We start from the raw sequence: 22,309 nt of genomic DNA, 5'->3' as shown, positions 1-22,309 counted from the left end.
GGCCTGTGTACGTGTGCACGGTGATCATATCCCATATTGATGTCGGGGTACATGCGCAGGAAACAGTGGCGTTCTGTAGCACATGTGTTTGGTACGTTTTTCTGAACTTATCACCAATACCGTGGACTTACAGATCAGTGTCGTGTGTGTTCCCTATGTGGCTATGCTATTAGCGGCAGTTTTGTGTAGAGCCACGTTGTGTGGCATCACATTCTGCAATTATCCTTAATTTATGAGCCCTAGTGTATATTGTGATTATGTCCAATGGTAAACATTACAGAATATTAACATATTTTGTTTTTCCATAGGTACGCATGCTGCGCATTCGAAGTTCAGTTCACATAACACATAAAATTTAATAACACAAGTAAGTACTCCGACAAACGAAACATTGAAACTTCCTGGCAGATTAAATTTCATTCTAGAAGCGAAACATTGCTTCCCTGCTCATCGCCACATTTGTCTGTTGCGGGGATGTAAAGTAATACCGGAGGCACGTGGTATAGTCAGTTTAATGCGACCACCTGTCAGAATCCTAAACAACCACCTGTGCAGTACAGACGAGCAGTGAGAAAGTCAGTGAGGTTCTGGTAGGCACGGAGAGGCATGTGCAGCCATGCCAACTCCAGCTGCGCCATGTTTCTCGGTCGACGGTCCGTGGTGCAAACACCCCAATCGAGGTGGTCCCACAGATTATCCACTTTGTTTGGATTCGGGGAGTTTGGTGGACAGGGAACAGACAAACTCCTCCTGGTCCTCTTTCAACCACGCGTGTTCACACGTAGCAGTGTCCTGTTGGTTGATGCCATCACACAGAGGATGAAACAAGTAGCACTTAGAGGTGGACATGGTCCCCGAGGATACATCCATTGTTCCTTTCAGAGTGTCTAGATGACCCAGGGAATGCCACGAAGACATTCCCCAGACCAAGACGCTCTCTCCCCTAGCCCCAATCCGTGTGACGATTGTTTCAGGGTTGTACACGCCAACGGCCATCTGACCCGTGGAGCATAAAACGTGATTCGTCTGAAAAGGCTACCTGTCGCCACTCAAAGCGCCTCCAGCTGCGTCATTGGTTTCCTAAATCGATCTTCTGTCCCCATTGAACAGCAGTGCACGAACCAGGCACTTGCTGCAGAGGCCCTGATGTAGCAGTGTTCGTTCAATGGCCCTCGAGGAGACACTGCTGGTAACCCCTTGGTTCATCAAGACTGTCAACAGTTGCACGTCTTTTTATACCTGGGATTCACAGTCATGTAGAACTTCATAAAAGACATCATATTTTCTTTATTTCACGATTGCAATTTCGGCCTTAGGCCATTATCAGGTAAAGCTGAAAATACAGAATGTTTTTAAACTATTTAACAAAGTCGTTGTGTATCTTGATATTCTGCCGATTACACAGGATAAAAATGCAATTGCGTGAGCATTTGACTTACATGTTATGGCTATTAGGCCATGTCAACCTAAAATGAGGTGACACATTTATATGTCGTTGTCATTACTATTAAATACACTGGTGACGCTGTTAAATAGTGCTAGCACACACGTCCATATGTCATACAACAACATAGTCTGTAGACACTGATGTTCGTTGGCCCATCACTAGTCATCTATGGACTAAACAGCAGCGGCAGATTACTGTTTACAGGCTACTGGTAGCCGTTCTGGCGCGTAAACGAATTACGTTATTTTATATAATCGTCACAGAAAATACTTAGTACACTGTCATATCATTTTAGTATACCATGTCGACGATCAATTCCTGTGCTTATTACTTATGCAAAGTTCGCGAAATGTCACGCCGACTAGCTGGCCGCGGTGGCCGAGCGGTTCTAGGTGCTTCAGTCCGGAACCACGCGACTGCTACGGTCTCAGGTTCGAATCCTGCCTCGGGCTTGGATGTGTGTGATGTCCTTAGGTTGGTTAGGTTTAAGTAGTTCTAAGTCTAGAGGACTGATGAACTCACATGTTAACCCATAGTGCTGAGAGCCATTTGAACCATCTTGTCACGCCCACTGTATTTCAATTGAATGAGGGTGGCCCTATGGGAGCGTACCACTGATGTGGAAAGTGTGTGACCGCCCCTGTGATTCTGGTTATGCTAAATTAATACAATAAACCATGACAAAATAAATAACCTATACAAATTTAACGGTAATGAGTGGGCAACATAAGAATACCTACAAGTGTATAGAACGATATATATACATTATGTACGTAAAATGATGAATAACGAAGTATTCCTTTATGTAAGTAAAACCGTGATCAATCTCCATGTATCTTATGTATGATGTATTAAAAATAGGTTATGTAAGATATTATAGTGGCACAACGAGTGCGCACTCTATACTTTCTAGTACAGTCGTCGGACGGCAATGGCGCTCCACACAGAGCAAAGCAAAATCTGTAATCAGTTTACACTCCAAAACTGGTACCAGTAGCCTGTAAACAGTAATCTGCCGCTGCTGTTTAGTCCATATATGACTAGTGATGGGCCAACGAACATGTCTACAGGCTATGTTGTTCTATGACATACGGATGTGTGTGCTCGCACTATGTAACAGTGTCACCAATGTATTTAATAGTAATGACAACGACACATAAATGTGTACCGCTGTGTCCCGCCCTCTCTCCACCTCCACACCCTCCGCCTCCTTCCACCATCTACCCCTCCCAGATGATGAGCTTCGCCCTGACATCTACCCTTCCTACCAACTCTAAGCCCATCTTCCTGCCTCCTCCTCAGGGCTCCCTCTCCTCCCCCTCCCTCCTCCTGAGCGGCTTCCCCCTCCTACTCGCGCTCCCTCTCTTGTGCCTCCTTTCAGTGTCTCTGCAGTCCCTCCTGCCCTCTCTTCATCTCCCGCCCCACGTGTCTCCCGCCTCTCCCCTGCTGCCCCTTGCTCTCCCCTCCTTTTCCGACCTCTCCCCCGGCAGGTCCCGCCTGGCAGTTTTATACTTCACCGTGTGTGCTCCAAGTGGGTTTTAAGTGTGTTGTTCCGGAGTGTTTTTAATACTGTGGCCGACTTTTAACCTGTGCATGTGCATTCAGTGTCTTCTTTGTCTTTTAAGACTCGCCAACTGTGTTTTTTTAACTTTATGGTGACTTTTTTAATTGTCCCCCCATGAACGTCTCCCTGTCAGTGCATTTTTACCTCCATTATTTCCCCTTACACTGTTTTATGTTCCCCTTTTTTATCCCCTCATATATGTAGCATTTTATTCTTGTTTTAGTTGTCATGTCACTCGGCTGAAGAGCGGCTAGGGCTAGGGGAGGGCTAGGGGAGAGAGCGTCTTGGTCTGGGGAATGTCTTCGTGGCATTCCCTGGGTGCCCAGGGGAATGAAACCACAACAAAGAAAAAAAAGACTTATAAATGTGTCAGCTCATTTTAGATTGACATGGCCTAATAGCCATAACATGTAAGTAACATGCTCACGCAATTTCATTATTACCCTGTGTAATTGGCAGAATATGAAGATACACAACGATTTTATTAAATAGTTTAAAAACATTCTCTATTTTCAGCTTCACTTGATAATGGCCTAAGGCCGAAATTGCAGTCCTGAAATAAAGAAATGTTACAATTACTGGCGTAAATGTGATGTCTTTTATAAAGTTGCGTGTCTGTTCGCCTGTACACATGTCCACAGCCGCCTTTCACTCCTGTGATGTACACCCCAAGTGCTTCAGTGACGGTTTTGAATAGTGCCATTTTGCCGTGCACTGATCCTTTAACCACAGCAGCATGTGAACAGTCGTGCAAAAGCCAATGACCGTGCGGTTTTGTACGGCAGATAAATCGCTCTATTTCCACATTTGGACAACGACTGAATTGTTTTCCGCGTCCCCCCGACACGCTTCATACAGGGTCTTTGCGTAAGAGCGAGCATAAATGTAACAGGACGTAGAAAATTCTCCACTGAAGAATTTGACATAGGGAACCTGGGGTCAGAGAAGGCAGCTTAAGGAGATATAGAAGTAAACTTCTCTACTGCTTTGTCTTGCATTGTTGTTTTCCAGCTCCTTTACAACTAACATAAGCACAAATTTAAAAGTACTCTGCTGTTTATTTGCTTGTACACTTCTTTTTTCCTGCAAGGAATTAAGGAGGACGAGTCTGATTACTAGGAAGTCATGATGCAAGGTTTTCTCTACTTCACTTATCCATAAGTATTTCGAACAACAGGAATAGCCATGTGTGGGATGAGGAGAACCCTCAAGCTGTATTAGAATCGCACTTTCAAGTACGTTTTGCTGTGAATATCTGGGCTGGAGTTGTAGGTGACAATCTGATTGGGCCACATCTTCTACTTGGCCATCTGAAAGGCCACCTGTACTTGACATTTGTGCAAACAGTTCTACCCGAATTGTTGGAGAACGTACCCTCGACTCTTCGTGGGAGGATACGGACACACCATGACGGTACGGTACACCGCCTCTCTTCAAGGTAAATGTCCACAACCTTCTCATTGCTGTATTTCTTGGTCGCTGGATTGGAAGGGGAGATCGTATGTCATGGCCTGCGAGGTCACCTGACCTGAATCCCCTTCATTATTTCTAAAGTCACTTGTGTACGAGACCCCAGTGGACATAGAAATGGCATTAGTTGACAGAATAATATCTGCCTGTGATGCGATCTGACGCACCAGAGTGCTTCAGAACCTTGTTCTCCAGTGTCATACTTGCATTGACGTCGACTGCTGTAAGTTCCAGCACATTTTGTAAGATACAGTGAAAATGGTTTGTCCCTGGTGGCCGTGGTGGTATTTGCAGTTGACTGTATAAAAGAGTACACAGTAAGGTGATTTTATTCATATTGTCTCCTGAATCTGGATTCTCTGACCCCAGGTTCCCTACCTCAAATTATTCTGTGGAGCATCCTCTATGTCCTGTTAAATTTTTGGACACTGAAAGGTGGCTACACTGAGCCACAGCGCCAGAGATCGCGCTAGAGAGTATTGTTCCGCCGCCTCCACTGGCAGTGATTATTGAGAACTCGTAGTGGGCAGTGCCTTGGGAGAACTCGTGGAGTCAGTGCTGAGATGTCGTAGTGAGGAGTGTTTGTTGAGATGAGCTAGTAGGCAGCGCTTGCTGAGATGTGATACTGAAAAGTTCTTGTTGAGATGTGATAGTAGCGAGTCGGTGTAGAGAGATTCTAATGTCTAGAGTGCTTTTCATCAATATAAATTAAGGTAACAAACTACTTTTCTTTTCTTTCTCATTATTTCAATGTCCTGAATAATGCGTCATTACAGGTTCAGTCAACAAAGCATCTGGCTTGTGTTCTTGTATTAGAGTGTAATTCTAGTTTTCTTGAGTAATTATGGTATTTCTATTTTCTTTAATTAATTCAGTATAAATGATATTTAAAATTTCTTGTGTTGTTGAACAAGAACACAAGCCAGATGCTTTGTTGACTGAACCTGTAATGACGCATTATTCAGGACATTGAAATAATGAGAAAGAAAAGAAAAGTAGTTTGTTACCTTAATTTATATTGATGAAAAGCACTCTAGACATTACAATCTCTCCACACCGACTCGCTACTATCACATCTCAACAAGAACTTTTCAGTATCACATCTCAGCAAGCACTGCCTACTAGCTCATCTCAACAAACACTCCTCACTACGACATCTCAGCACTGACTCCACGAGTTCTCCCAAGGCACTGCCCACTACGAGTTCTCAATAATCACTGCCAGTGGAGGCGGCGGAACAATACTCTCTAGCGCGATCTCTGGCGCTGTGGCTCAGTGTAGCCACCTTTCAACACTCTTACTTAAACACCCTGTATATACTCCACTGCTGCTAATGCCACCTGCACCTGTATTGGCTATTGCATTTTGATATCGAACATAGGCGGTGGTCACCTTCAGCTGAAAGGGCTGTGTACATAAGCGGATCACAGATAAATGGGCATTTATTCCACCAACAGTGCAGGCCGCAGATGGGGAATTCCACTGACATAGACGACTGTGACGAAGGCCATATTGTCATGCCTGGGAACGAGCATCTCACAAACTGTGAAGCTGGTCAGCTGTTCACGTGGTGCCACAGTGAGGATCTGTGGAGGTCGACGAAGGGTGGGTGACAAGGTGTCCGATGCCTCATCACAGCGTGTGGAGGTCAGAATTGTCCACTGCATAAAGCGGCACAGGCGGCGGTGTCTGGCAGAGCTAACGACTCAGAACGATGCTGGTGCAGGCGCAAATGATTCAGTTCACATTTTTGAGAAATGTCGCTGTGTTGCAAACGAACTCCATGTGTTCCGACGTCGACCCAATGGCATCGCCAACTATGAGTCCCATGGGATCATCGAGATTGGATCTACATCTACAGATACACAGTACTGCAAAACAGGCATACTTACATCTGTGTGATAACGAATCGGAAGCATTGCACCACGGTGACTTACCCTTGTTGTAGGCGATGTTGTTGAAGCGGGCCATCACCTCAGATGGGCTGCCCGCAGGAGCGGTGAGTGCCTGTGAAGAGCTGGAGGAGTCAGACGAGAGGCCGGTGTGCACGTACATCACCACAAACTGCTCGTCCAGCTTCCAGTCGGTCTCCACCTGTCAGACCGAGACACAAGTCGTCAAGCCTGAATCACTGATGCATAACACCACTAAACGAGACAGGTAGCCCAGTGTCAACACAGTTCAGAAGCAGTGGCAAAGTCTGGAAGTGTGTCTGATCATTTAAGTGTCTATGGGTAATGCTACCAAGGTTTTCTTTTTTTGCATTGTCAGAGGGGCCCCAATTTGCACCACAATGTATCTAGTAGCTCAAGACCCATGAGACATTCAAACACTTTTCATTTAGAAGGGAGTCTGAGAGTATCTGCCAACAGCATCAAACACCATCTCCAAAAATGCTCCCCAAAAATTTAGTCTGTTAAAGAATGGGAACAGTCTGTACCACTGGCCATGGGTGGAGAACATTGACCAGGGCTCAGAAGGAACCATACTGCGTGAAGAGAGAGCACCACCAGCTGTCCATACCAAACGCTGCAACCATAATTCACCAGGTTCTCAGACAGTCCACATACAATCTTTGTCTGAAGGGTCAGTCAGTTCACTTTCGATCATTGGCCAGAAATGAAAACTACCCACAGGAAATCACAGAATTGCCATGTTACTTTTAACTGCGCAATGAGTGAAAAGGTAGTCCCACAGATGGAGTGACTTACCCACTGTTGAGGCTAGACCACCCCCAGATTCTTACCTATTTTCTATACAGTCACTCCAAACAGTAGCACCTTTTACCACTGATAGGGTGTGGACACTGTCAACCAGTGTCCATGACGAACTGTACTGATTCATTTAACTGTATAGAGAATGAAGAGACAGTGTACAGACCAGACTTCTATTGAGGCTAGAGTGCAGCAGATTCTCAGCTATTTCGCACACAATCCATGGTCGAAGATTTTGATATTTTCAAGAGGATTACTTTCTGCTGATGGCCAAGACTAGAAACTGTCAAACTGTGTCGATGGAGAGCTACGTTGATGTCGTCATTATCCAGGTATGTATGAAGACCGACCCACTGCTGACTCCAGTATACTGCGGCCTCTGTTGCCAACAGTTACTAGTGTAGACAGACAGCCAGTGGCTGCAAGGGGCCACAGGGGAGCAGGCTCCAAGCATATGTACAGTGCACAAGGACTGAGAGTCCTAACTGACCAGATGTAGCTACTGACATACCTAGAGTTCCACTCGTTGTCATCCACTCCTCGTGGATGCAGTGGAGTTCGAATCAGACTGGTCGTGTTGCCGATATGTCTCTACCTCGTTTGTCGACTTGCCTATGACAGTTGGGTGTTAACTACACCTCTCACGCCTTCTGTCAGTGTCTGTTCTCTGTCCCCACGTATCAAATCGAGTGGTCCAAAATCGTAAGGGTAATTAAAGTGCAGTCTGCCACGGTGTTTGTTCCGAGAGATAAGGGCTCCCAGGTACAAATGACGAGCACAGAGTGAAGGACACGACACTACAAACAACCCACCAGCATGCGCCACGAAATACATAACTGGCAGACGACATAACAGTAACGTCAGACTAATTTCAGATTATCTAGTTGTGAGGTATTATTTGGAAAAGTTGTACAAACATTCACATAGATTATAGTAAGATGTTGTACAATAATTGGAAACTTGCTTCAAATGTTCATAAATGTAAAATTTTGCGTTTCACATAATTCGAAATGTTTCCCATGAGTACAATATCAGTGAGTCACATTTGGAACCAGCAGACTCATATAAACATCTAGGTGTAATAATTGTTGGATTTTAAAATGGGATGATTACACAGACACAGGATCATGTGAAACAGATTTTGGTTCATTAGCAGGATAGTTGGAAAATGAAATCTGCCTGCGAAGAAGACTGAATACGAAACACCCATCTGACCCAACTTGGAATATTGATCAGTTCTGTGGGTGCCACACCAGGTAGGACTAACAGGGGATATTGAATATGTACAAATAAGGGGAGCACGAATGGTCACAGGTCTGTCCGACCTATAGGTGAGATTCACCGAGATTCTGAAAGACCAGAAATGGCAGACACTTGCTCTTAGGTCGCAATTATTTCGCGAAAGACTGCGTACAAAATTTCAAGAGCCAGTATCAAATGAGGAACCTAGGCATGTGATGCAACCTCCTACATTTTACTCTACAGGGATCGTGAAGAAAATCAAAACCACGGGCACTGCTTGGTAGTGTCAGAGATGACCTCAGACTACAGTCTATTGGATATCTTGCCAATGAGGCAGGACGTAAAGGTCAGACAGTGCATACTGTCGAAGAGTATTTCCAAGAGCGTCAATGACATACCAAAGTGTATGAGCCTAACAAGTCAGTAGTCGCGAAACACTACCTATCGAAATTATGTAGAATGGATTACGGCCATACTGATTTTCTGACAGAGACATGCAACTTCTGGGACTGTGTCATTAAAGAATGGCCACACCCTTTCGCAAGGTCTCAGGACCCACAGTCAGTTTGGTTCCCACAACGAACTGATTTTGAGGCGAGGTGGAGGAACAAGATATGTGCTACCAGCACACGTGAATCTAAGATATGAATCTAGAATAGGTCAACGAGACGTCAGGAGGAATAAGGGAGGAGATGCTGGGTGTGGACTTTGGACAGACTGGCAAATCAGAAGGATGGGGAACGGATGAAGGGCAAAAAAAGCACCACGCAGACCCTAAAGTGGTAACTTCATCAGCTCGACGATGGCAACGTGATCACTTGCTGAAGTATTGTGTCCATCGGATACTAACATCCGACCATCCACCTATGAAATATTTAGTCATGAAATACGCTACGAGAAGCTCAAGAAGTGCAACTAGTTAAAGCATGCAAGGAGGCACTTAAGTGATCATGCTCCCCACATATTCATACAGAATGTGAATGGTAAGACGGAAGTACCCTCTTCGATGCACTTTACAGTGTATGTAGACTGCTGGACAAAAAATTAGTACATCCGAAAATGATGGCATATACCACCTGCGAGATATTAAATGTACTGATAATCGTTTTCGGGATAGTAAATGTATTGATAATGGTTTCGGGGATAGTAAATGTACTGATAATGGTTTTGGGGATAGTAAATGTGCTGATAATGGTTTCGGGAATAGTAAATGTACTGATAATGGTTTCAGGGACAGTAAATGTACTGATAATGGTTTTGGGGATAGTAAATGTACTGATAATGGTTTTGGGGATAGTAAATGTGCTGATAATGGTTTCGGGGATAGTAAATGTACTGATAATGGTTTCAGAGATAGTAAATGTACTGATAATGGTTTTGGGGATAGTAAATGTACTGACAATGGTTTCGGGGATGGTAAATGTACTGATAATGGTTTCGGGGATAGTAAATGTACTGATAATGGTTTTGGGGATAGTAAATGTACTGAGAATGGTTTCGGGGATAGTAAATGTGCTGATAATGGTTTCGGGGATAGTAAATGTACTGATAATGGTTTCAGAGATAGTAAATGTACTGATAATGGTTTTGGGGATGGTAAATGTACTGATAATGGTTTTGGGGATAGTAAATGTACTGATAATGGTTTTGAGGATAGTAAATGTACTGATAATGGTTTCAGGGATAGTAAATGTACTGATAATGGTTTCAACGTCGTCCACCAATAGCGTAGTGGAACAGCTGCCAGAGCGCCATCTGTGCAGTGCTTGGCTCGCGCTCGTGCCATCTCTTATTTTGCACCCTTTTTTCTGCATGCTGCCACCTCGTTATGTTAGTTTCAATATCTGTTGTCACTGAGTTGCTGTATGGCATTCCCGTGAGAGGCAGCAGCAGCGCCTATCGACATAGCCCTCAAGTGTTATCTTTGCTGGACTGCTATTACTTCCTGGTGGTCGCCCGTCGTGGAGTGAGTTGGATCATGCCAGAAGTGCAGTTCCAGCCTCCCATCTGGGGAGTTGGAACGCAGCACTAGTTCAGCCAGATGGAGCAGCAGTGAGTCCCGGATGTCCATGGCTCGTCCGACAGTTGCCGCCACACATTACTTGAGCGGGGGACGGTCTTCGTGGATCGTCGGTCGGTCGTCCTACTGGACGACGTGATTTGGGTCGCCGATCGGTTATGGGTTGGCTGTGTGTGTGTGTGTGTATCGACTCCCGATTTCTCTTCGTGATTTCTCAGTCGTTCAAGTCTTCATGCAAGTGATTGTCAAACTATGTGTGTAGTAGGTGTCATTTCCACCATTGGCAACTTGTTTCAAAATGTTGTCAGCCTACTGGCAGTGAGTCGGGCGGTTGGTGTGGATCAGCCAGGAAATTTCCGCGTGGCGCAGTGGACCGGGCTCGCTGGCTACGCAGTGTTGGAGTGGGTGGGAGCTGTTCCGATTGCTATGGGGTTCGTGGCTCACCGACCCGGGACATTAGAGTTGAGAGGTGATTTAATTAGCGAAGCCATTCAGTTCATATTGTGCTGTTGGTTTTCATGGTTCGCTGTTTGGGGGGGAGGGGGGGGGGTATTTCCGTGAGCAACAGCGAGTGTCCGAGTTGGCGAAGGTTTGGCCACCATCCAGTAGAGTTTAACTGTATTTCGGTTATTTGAAGTCCAAGTTCATCAGCGGAATTTTCCGCCTTGTGGCCGTTAGCGTTCCGGTTACCTGCCCTGGCAGCTGACGCAAAATTCAGTAAGTTTCCTTTCCAACAAGTGTGTGTAGATTTGACAGCTTATACATCCTTGCTTGTGGGTGGCTACGCCTTTTACGTTTTGGCTTTAGGGTTCCTTCTGTACTGGTCGGGTGGAAAGCAAGTCGTCTTGTCGGTGGGTCCGCTGACTGTCTCTTGTTTGGGTTGCCGGGGGATCGGATACAGTTAGGCCGACTACCTGTTCCCATTAGCAAATGTTAACATTTCAAGTGCAGACCGACCCCCGGAAACTTCTGAGCGCCGCTGGCTGTATTGCCTTTTCTTATTGGTGTTTCATTGTATATTTTAATGGCTCGTAGCTGATGGTTGGAATTTGTATACTTTTAGTTGGGTTTTAGATAATGGGCCTTCAGCCGTTTTAAAATTGAAAATTTCTTACTTGTTAAGTCTTGCATTGTTTGGGCCTTCAGCCTCATTTATTTCATTTTTTTCTGGCTAAAGCCTTGGGCCTCCTGCCTTTGAAAATTTGTTGTGGTTATGTTTTTCAATAATGGGACTTCAGTTGTTTTAAAATTAAAATTTCTTACTTGTGAAGTCTTAGACTGTTTGGGCCTTCAGCCTCATTTGAAATATTATTTAAGGATAAAACCTTGCGCATTCTGCCTTCTGAAAATTTGTTGTAGTTGTATTTCAAATCATGGGACTTTAGCCGTTTTAAAAATTAAAGAGGTTGTGCCCTTAAGCCATAAGACTGTGTGACATATTCAGTCCATAGTCAAGCTCGGAAATTTGCGCTGTAACGTTTGGGCAACTAAATAAAGTTATATGTGTTCGAGCATAACTGACAGCGGATCATTTTTGGCCCCTTTCCACAATTCCAACTGGCTGCTCTGGCCTGCGGATTTAACCAGGCGCTTCACCTTTATTAGGGAATGTCCACAGCGAGAAGGTTCAGTGTGGTGTAAGTGGGTGAGGCAAGCAGGGAACCATGCTGTGGAGACAAACTCGTCCTTTCTTCAGCCAAGTGAGTCAGTTTGAAAGGGACCAAATTGTGTCATTCCGAGTAGCAGGACAGTCCTTCCGGAGAACTGCCACACAACGTGCTGTATCAGTTGTTCAACGATCCTGATGTCAGTGATTGCGTTAACATCCCCATACCTGCAGACAAAGTTCTGGATGTACACACAGTACAGACACCCGTCATGACCGTCGTATTGTGAGGGCAGCAGTCGCAGACCGTAGAGCTGCCGCAGCACGGGTAAGACGGCTTGTGAGTGCAGACGTGTCAACACGAACTGCTGCGAACCGGATATTAGCGGTGAGACTACTGGCACGCACACCCACTCCACAACATCGACATTCACAGCTAGACTGTGCCATCAGAGGGTCACCTGGAAGATGGAGTGGTGTGCCGTGATCTGTTCTGAAAGCAGACTCTGCCTGTACGCAAGTTACAGTCGCTTGCGCATGCGACGTAGTCCTGGTGAGTGCTGTTCGGCACAGTGCATTCGTCGAATACACACTGGCCCCACCCGGGGCCTTACGATCTGCGGTGCGATAAACTACAACTCTCGTACACGTTTGGTATTTCTAGAACGGGTGCTAACCAGCACTCGGTACGTGCAGAATGTTGTTAAGCCCGCTCTCGGAAGGTGATGTGTTGTTCCAACAGGGTAATGCTCCACCGCACACTGCCCGTGAAACTCAGTGTATTCTGCGAGATGTGTAGCAACATCCATGGCTAGCACTATCTCCAGACTTGTCTTCAATCGAGCACGTGTGACACACGATGGGACGAAAAGTGATGCCTGCGACTCGCCAACTAACAGCTCTTACAGAACTACATTAGCAGTTGGACAAGGCGTGGCTCAGTGTACGTCAGGACAGAATTCTCCATCTATGCGATCGACTCGATGCCAGAGTCAGCGCCAACATTGCCACGCGTTTAGATTACACCACTTTTTTTTTTGGTCATCAGTCTACTGACTGGTTTGATGCGGCCCGCCACGAATTCCTTTCCTGTGATAACCTCTTCATCTCAGAGTAGCACTTGCAACCTACGTCCTCAATTATTTGCTTGACGTATTCCAATCTCTGTCTTCCTCTACAGTTTTTGCCCTCTACAGCTCCCTTTAGTACCATGGAAGTCATTCCCTCATGTCTTAGTAGATGGCCTATCATCCTGTCCCTTCTCGTTATCAGTGTTTTCCACATATTCCTCTCCTCTCCGATTCTCCGTAGAACTTCCTCATTCCTTACCTTATCATTCCACCTAATTTTCAACATTCGTCTATACCACCACATCTCAAATGCTTCGATTCTCTTCTGTTCCGGTTTTCCCACAGTCCATGTTTCACTATCATACAATGCTGTACTCCAGACGTACATCCTCAGAAATTTCTTCCTCAAATTAAGGTCGGTATTTGATATTAGCACTCTTGGCCAGAAATGCCTTTTTTGCCATAGGTCCTCCTTGCTCCGTCCGTCATTGGTTATTTTACTGCCTAGGTAGCAGAATTCCTTAACTTCATTGACTTCGTGACCATCAATCCTGATGTTCAGTTTCTCGCTGTTCTCATTTCTACTACTTCTCATTACCTTCGTCTTTCTCCGATTTGCTCTCAAACCATACTGTGTACTCATTAGACTGTTCATTCCGTTCAGCAGATCATTTAATTCTTCTTTACTTTCACTCAGGATAGCAATGTCATCAGCGAATCGTATCATTGATATCCTTTCACCTTGTATTTTAATTCCACTACTGAACCTTTCTTTTATTTCCATCATTGTTTCCTCGATGTACAGATTGAAGAGTAGGGGCGAAAGGCTACAGCCTTGTCTTACACCCTTCTTAATACGAGCACTTCGTTCTTGATCGTCCACTCTTATTATTCCCTCTTGGTTGTTGTACATATTGTATATGACGCGTCTCTCCCTATAGCTTACCCCTACTTCTTTCAGAATCTCGAACAGCTTGCACCATTTTATATTGTCGAACGCTTTTTCCAGGTCGACAAATCCTATGAAAGTGTCTTGATTTTTCTTTAGCCTTTCTTCCATTATAAGCCGTAACGTCAGAAGTGCCTCTCTCGTCCCTTTAGTTTTCCTAAAGCCAAACTGATCGTCACCTAGCGCATTCTCAATTTTCTTTTCCATTCTTCTGTATATTATTCTTGTAAGCAGCTTCGATGCATGAGCTGTTAAGCTGATTGTGCGATAATTCTCGCGCTTGTCAGCTCTTGCCGTCTTCGGAATTGTGTGGATGATGCTTTTCCGAAAGTCAGATGGTATGTCGCCAGACTCATATATTCTACACCTCAACATGAATAGTCGTTTAGTGGCCACTTCCCCCAATGATTTTAGAAATCAACTGAAGTATTTCTTCTGTTACCCATGGTTTCTTCGCAGCTACCTTCTTTGTACCTATGTTTTCCTTCCCAACTTCTGTGATGGCCCTTTTTAGAGATGTCCATTCTTCTTCAACTGTACTGCCTACTGCGCTATTCCTTATTGCTGTATCTATAGCGTTAGAGAACTTCAAACGTATCTCGTCATTCCTTAGTACTTCCGTATCCCACTTCTTTGCGTATTGATTCTTCCTGACTAATGTCTTGAACTTCAGCCTACTCTTCATCACTACTATATTGTGATCTGAGTCTATATCTGCTCCTGGGTATGCCTTACAATCCAGTATCTGATTTCGGAATCTCTGTCTGACCATGATGTAATCTAATTGAAATCTTCCCGTATCTCCCGGAATTTTCGAAGAATACCTCCTCCTCTTGTGATTCTTGAACAGGGTATTCGCTATTACTAGCTGAAACTTGTTACAGAACTCAATTAGTCTTTCTCCTCTTTCATTCCTCGTCCCAAGCCCATATTCTCCTGTAATCTTTTCTTCTACTCCTTCCCCTACAACTGCATTCCAGTCGCCCATGACTATTAGATTTTCGTCCCCCTTTACATACTGCGTTACCCTTTCAATATCCTCATACACTTTCTCTATCTGTTCATCCTCAGCTTGCGACGTCGGCATGTATACCTGAACTATCGTTGTCGGTGTTGGTCTGCTGTCGATTCTGATTAGAACAACCCGGTCACTGGACTGTTCACAGTAACACACCCTCTGCCCTACCTTCCTACTCATAACGAATCCTACACCTGTTATACCATTTTCTGCTGTTACACAACTTACTAATATGTTTCAGCACAGATCGACACCTGGTACCTCAGAACCTCTTGTGCTATTTATCTGTAAATGTAATCATTTTATGCACTCCATATTCCCAATATAACCAAACGGTTGACAATGAAGAACTTCAGACGTCAAGGACCAGTTAAGAACTAGGCCCTACGGTCGCAGGTTCGAATCCTGCCTCGGGCATGGATGTGTGTGATGTCCTTAGGTTAGTTAGGTTTAATTAGTTCTTTCTAGGCGACTGATGACCTCATAAGTTAAGTCGCATAGTGCTCAGAGCCAGCCCAGTTAAGAACAAGGACAGGGTGATGCTTACAACTCAACAGGCACAGCCACAGAGATGGGAGGAGCACTTCAAGGAACTGTTAAATTGTGAAGACAACCAAGAGGAACAGATAAGAGATGTTCCAGAGGAAGTTGAAGGAAATCAAGATATAAATTTGCAGTGCCCCACAATGGAAGAAATTAGAATTGCTTTGAAAACACTGAAGAATACAAAGGCTCCAGGCCTAGACAACATAGCACCGGAGCTCTTGAAAGCCAATATTGAAAGTACTGTTTAACTGCTCCATCCCTGCTGAAGCATATTTGGCTTGAAGTGAAATCTCCAAAGGAATGGAAAAATGGTTTGGTGGTAAAGCTCCCAAAAAAGGGAAATTTGTCAGACTGTAACAACTGGCATGGTATTACATTGCTGTCAGTGTCCAGTAAGGTCCTCACCAGCATTATTTTAAACAGAATTCATGAGTTTCTAGAAAAGCGACTGTGTAAAGAACAGGCCGATTTTAAGGAACAACGCAGTTGTGTTGATCTTATTAACACTTTTAGGATCATTTTAGTGCAAAGCAAAGAATTCCAAGCACCCATGTACCTGGCATTCATTGATTTTCAAAAGGCCTTCGATTCTGTGAAACATAAAGTGCTCTGGCAGGTGTTGCGGAAGTATGGCATACCACAAAAGATCTTAAACATCATAAAAGATCTAAATGATGGCTATAAATGTTGCGTACTCCGCAAGAGAAATATGATAGAGCCCATAAAAGTAACAACTGGAGTCCGGCAGGGTTGCATTTTATCACCAACACTTTTTCTACTTGTTCTAGACTCTGTTATGAGAAGAGTCACAGCTGGCAGGAGACAAGGAATCCAGTGGAGGATCCATGAACGTCTCGAGGATTTGGATTTTACGTAGTTTTATTAGCTCAAAGGCTGACTGATATCCAAGCTAAATTAAACTTGCCGAAAGAAGAACCGGAGACTGCTGGCCTCGAGATAAATATAGGCAAAACAAAGGAAATGAGAGTAAATTCAGGGAACATGGAGGTGCCACTGTTAATAGGGGAGAAGCGGTTGGAGACTGTCAACTCATTCCTGTATGTGGGTAGTATAGTGACGGAAGATGGTGGAGCTGGGGATGGTGTGAGAAACCGCATTAAAAAGGCAAATGGTGCCTTCACACAATTGTATCCAAAATGGAAAAATAGAAATCACATACAAAACAAAATTCCGTATTTTGAATACAAATGTGAAGGCTGTCCTTCTGTACGCCAGTGAAAGCTGGAAAATGGATAAAAAGATAACATCCCAGCTACAAAGCTTCATAAATAGATGTCTTGGACGCATCATGAATATCTGTTGGCCAGAAAAAAATATGTAATGAGGAGCTCTGGCGAATAACAAACCAGATACCTATAGAAGACCAGATACGAGAGAGAGAAAATGGGGTTGGTTCTGGCAGACCTTGAGAAAACCAGATCGAGCCATCGAGATAAAAGCATTAAAATGGAATCCCCAGGGAAGAGAGGAGGACCTAGGGGCACATGGGACAAAATGGCCAAAGACAGAGACGGATGAGAAGTTCTCCTGGGTGCCCTATGAACCCATAGGGGCCAAAGGAATTAAGTAAGTCATATTCCCTGTTGCGACAGTAAATCATGAGTGAATTGGAAACCTCTAAAAGGGTGGACTATTTTTTTTTCATCAGTGCAATTAGGTGTAGACGTAGATAGTACGAAGTGATATCAAAAGTAGTAAACAAAAACAATGAGGTGTGTCGCGAGTGGATGTGTTGGACCGTGGTTTGACCCACCCTTGCGTCAGGTAAGGTAGCATTCTGATCCACACAAAAAAGTGTGTACTTTTTGAGGATCAAACTCTGTCCTGCCGCCTCTGAACAGCCCTGGAGGCTGTCTAGCTAACGCCGCTGAAGACTCACCTCTTGCGTCGCGAAGTACTCGAAGAATGTGGCGAAGCCCTCGTTGATCCAGATGACGTCCCACCAGCGCGGGCTGACCAGGTCGCCGAACCACTGGTGCGCCAGCTCGTGTGCGATCACCGTCGCGATTCTCTGCTTGTCGTACTCGTCGGACACCTGGTCCGCCCACAGGATCAGCCGCTCCCTGGAAGCGTACGGTCACCAGATGTGCCTTTTCAACTACTCGCGGCGTAAAGAATAACCCACGCAATTTCGGGCATTCAGCCGAGCAAATATGCTGAAGAGCCAAAGAAACTGGTATACCTGCCTATTATCGTGTAGGGCCCCCGCGAGCACCCAAAGTGCCACCTCGAATAATGTCTGAAGTAGTGCTGGAGGGAACTGACACCATGAATCCCGCAGGGCTTCTGAACAGCACGTTGCAAAGCATCCCGGATATGCTCAATAATGTTCATGTCTGAGGTGTTTGGTGGCCAACGGAAGTGTTTAAACTTAGAACAGTGTTCCGGCAGCTACTCTGTAGCAATCGTGGACGTGTGGGGTGTCGCATTGTCCTGCTGGAATCGTCTAAGTCCGTCGGAATGCACAATGAGCATGAATAGATACAGGTGATCAGACGGGATGCTTACGTATGTGTCACCTGTCAGAGTCGTTTCTAGACGTGTCAGGGATATCACTCCAACTGCGCATGCCCCACATCACTGCAGCGCCACCACGAGCTTGAACGGTCCCCTGCTGACATGCAAGGTCTATGGAGTCATGAAGTTGTCTCCACACACGTACACGTCCATCCGATCGATACAATTTGAAACTCATTCGACCAGGAAACATGTTTCCAGTTATCACCGTTAACGGGCCCAGGCGAGGCTTAAAGCTTTGTGTCGTGCAGTCATCAAGGGTACACGACTGGATCTTCTGCTCCGAAGGCCCATATCGATGATGATTTGTTGAATGGTTCGTAGGCTGACACTTGCTAATGGCCCGGCACTGAAATCTGCAGCAATCAACGGAAGGACTGCAATTCCGTCACGCTGAACGATTCTCTTGAGTTGTCATTGATTCCGTTCTTGCAGGATCTTTTTCCGGCCGCAGCAATGTCGGAGATTTGATGTTTTTTGATGTTTTACCGGATTCCTGATATTCACGGTACACCCGTGAAATGGTCGTATGGGAAAATCCCCACTTCATCGCTACCTCGGAGATGCCATGTCCCATCGCTCGTGGACCGACTATAACACCACGTTCAATCTGCCATTGTTGCAGCAGTAAACCATCTAAGAACTGCGCCAGACACTTGTTGTCTTATATAGGCACTGCCTACCGGAGCCTCGTATTCTGCCTGTTTACATATCTCTGGATTTGAATATGCATCCCTATACTAGTTTGTTTGCCGCAGAGTGTATTACTTCTTAAACTGATATTTCGGCCGCGTACCGTCCAGCCATCCTCAGAGTGAGGTCCAAGACTGACGACGAGGTGCGTGCCATTACTGGCAACTGAACCCAGATCCTGCACGTGATAAAGTTTTAAACTCGACTACGTGGTCAGCGATCGTTTATAAATTAAAGTTAAGGCAATTACAGCCCTCGGTCACAAAATTTAAGCCTTTTGATCAGGTTTCGACACTTCTATGTGTGTCTTCGACAGAAATTAAATATTCGTATTGGTCTATAGCACAAATGCAAAAGTATGGGAAAATTTTTTATGCAAAAGTCTAAGTACTGACTAACGGTACAGGAAAGAAACAGTACCTGTATGTCACGTATAACATAGATCTCAACCGAGGAAGGCTTCAGTCACAAAAATTTAAAAAAGAATATGTGTAAGCGGATTCACTATGGGCTGCTCATATATATAAAGCCACAGGTAGCAACAGACTGAGGCGCCCGTGTTAACAACTGCGGGCAGGTGAATATTACACCGAGAGTGCCATCTAGTAGCCGTAAATATAAGTAGGCTACTTAACACTTAAAATATAGACAGCTGAGTGTTAAGATGAACAGTATTTAGTACGTCAACTTACAGGCTAAGTTTTATTTGACAGCAGCAGACATGGTAACTTTTTGTTTATGTAAAAGCTTAGAAATACAGTTTGAAGACTGAACACTGATCAACAGTACAAAAAGAAACAGTACTTCCATATCAGGCAAAAAATAACTATTAAATGAAAAAGCTTTAGTCACAATTTAAAAGTATACCTCGTGGAAAGCAAGCCACTATGGGCTGCTCGCATATGTCGAGCTACAGGTAGCTTCACTGCCTAAAGAAATGTTGTTGTGTTTCCTGTGTGAGGGGCTTATAAACTGATTAACACCAGTAATATCACTTACATCGGAGTGCATTATGCAGTATGAGACAAAGTCACAATTCTTCTAAATGTTTTGAATGTCATTCTTTTTCCACTCATTGTGTTGCATTTTTTTAATTACACTATTTGGCCAATTATAGAGCGCTTAAATTACACTGAAGAGCAAAAGAAACTGGTACACCTGCCTGATGACGTGTTGGGCCCCCGCGAGCACGCAGAAGGCTGCAGCACGACGTGGCGTGGACTCGACTCATGTCTGAAGTAGTGCTGGAGGCAACGGACACCATGAATTCTGCAGGGCTGTCCATAAATCCGTAATAGTACGAGGCGATGGAGATCTCTTCTGAACAGCACGGCGAAAGGCGTCCCAGATATTCTCAATAATAATCATGTCTGGGGAGTTTGGTGGGCAGCGGGAGTGTTTAAATTCAGAACAGTGTTCCTGGAGCCACTCTGTAGCAATTCGGGACGTGTGGAGTGTCGCATTGTCCTGCTGGACTTGCGCAAGTCAGTCGGAATGCGCAACGTACACGAATGGATTCAGGTGATCAGACAGGACCGTACGTGTCACCTGTCAGAGTCGTAGCTAGACGTATCAGAGGTCCCATATCACTTCAACTGCACACGCCCTTCACCATTACAGAGCCTCCACCAGCTCGAACAGTTCGCTGATGAAAGGCAGGGTCAATGGATTCGGTTGTCTCCATACCTGTACGCGTCCATCCACTCGATACAATCTGAAATCAGACTCGTCGGAGCAGGCAACATGTTTCCAGTCATCAACAGTCCAACGTCGATGTTGATGGGCCCAGGTGACGCGTGAAGTTTGTTGTCGTCCAGTCATCGAGGGTACGCGAGTGGTCCTTGGGCTCAGAAAGCCTATATTGATGTCGTTTAGTGGGATGGTTCGCACGCTGACACTTGTTGATGACCCAGCATTGAAATCTGCAGCAGTTTGAGAAAGGGTTGCACTTGTGTCACGTTGAACGATTCTCTCCAGTTGTCGTTGGTCCCGTTCACACGATCATTTTCAGACCACAGCGAGATTTGATGTTTTACTGGATTCCTGATATTTAAGGTACATTCGTGACTTCATCGCTACCTCTAATATTCTGTCTCCCATCTCTCGTGCGCCGATAATAACACCACCTTCAATCTCACTTAAATCTTGATAACCTGCCATTGTAGCAGCATTAACTGGTTTAACAACTGCGCCAGACACTTGCTGTCTTATATAGGTGGTGATGACCCTAGCGCAGTATTCTGCCTGTTTACATATTTCAATAAGCATGCCCATAGCACTTTCGTTGGCGCCACAGTGTATTACCTTTTAAACTGGTATTTCGGCCGCGTACCGTGCGGCCAACCTTAGAGTGAGTCGCAAGACTGGCCACAAGGTTCCCTGCCGTTACGAGCAACTGAAACCAGATCCTCGATATGGTAGTCAAGCACAGTGACTGCTCAGCCGCGCAGGTGGAGGGGCCGAACAGTAGAGGGGAAACTGGCCCCTCAGAGCAACACCAGACAGGTTACACAAGTTACTGTGTGTAATAATTGCATAGTGACGTAGTCCACACAGTGGAGGCGTTGGTGATAAACTACTGAACTTACTTTTCCTCAGTTCCTCAATTAATGAACTTAATAAATTACTGTTTCAGAAGTCTCTCGCCGTTGCATCTGCACAACATGGTAGTGAGGCGACACTGTGTCACCTCCGCTGTGTTTTGGCGAAACAAGCAAACTTTAACATGGCAACAACAGAGATGTGTAGGTTCCACTCGAAATTCGCCACTCATGACGCTTCTCTGAATGTTGCAAACATTTCACAAGCCTCCAGAATGAGAACTCTGCAGCGGAGCGTGCGCTGATATGAAACTTCCTGGCAGATTAAAACTGTGTGCCCCACCGAGACTCGAACTCGGGACTTTTGCCTTCCGCGGGCAAGTGCTCTACCAACTGACCTACCCAAGCACGACCCACGCCCGGTACTCACAGCTTCTGCCAGTATCTCGTCTCCTACCTTCCAATCATTACAGAAGCTCTCCTGCGAACCTTGCAGAACTAGCACTCCTGAAAGAAAGGATACTGCGGAGACATGGCTTAGCCACAGCCTGAGGGATGTTTCCAGAATGAGATTTTCACTCTGCAGCGGAGTGTGCGCTTTTATGGAACTTCCTGGTAGATTAAAACTGAAAGGAGTGCTAGTTCTGCAAGATTGCAAGAGAGCTTCTGTAAAGTTTGGAAGGTAGGAGACGAGATACTGGCAGAAGTAAAGCTCTGAGTACCGGGCGTGAGTCGTGCTTCGGTAGCTCAGATGGTAGAGCACTTGCCCGCGAAAGGCAAAGGTCCCGAGTTCGAGTCTCGGTCGGGCAGACAGTTTTAATCTACCAGGAAGTTTCATTTCACAAGTCAATTGAAAATAAATCTCTACTTTTGTTGCACATTCAGCGGAATT

General features: G+C 45.1%; 1 protein-coding gene across 1 annotated transcript in view; it reads right to left on the bottom strand.

Moving 5' to 3' along the window:
• Positions 1–22,309, bottom strand: part of LOC126215136 (aminopeptidase N-like) — a 172,133-nt gene that overhangs the window by 70,417 nt on the left and 79,407 nt on the right. The window contains exons 7-8 of the mRNA XM_049941799.1: positions 17,547–17,730; positions 6,419–6,575 (exon numbers count right to left, since the gene is read on the bottom strand). Coding sequence (XP_049797756.1) covers positions 6,419–6,575; positions 17,547–17,730 — 341 coding nt within the window. The remainder of the gene's footprint in view (positions 1–6,418; positions 6,576–17,546; positions 17,731–22,309) is intronic.

This window comes from Schistocerca nitens, chromosome 12 (assembly GCF_023898315.1).
Source record: "Schistocerca nitens isolate TAMUIC-IGC-003100 chromosome 12, iqSchNite1.1, whole genome shotgun sequence".
NCBI classification, from domain to species: Eukaryota; Metazoa; Arthropoda; class Insecta; order Orthoptera; family Acrididae; genus Schistocerca; species Schistocerca nitens.
Note: the sequence above shows the minus strand (reverse complement) of the source record. Positions and strands in the feature narration are given on the sequence as shown.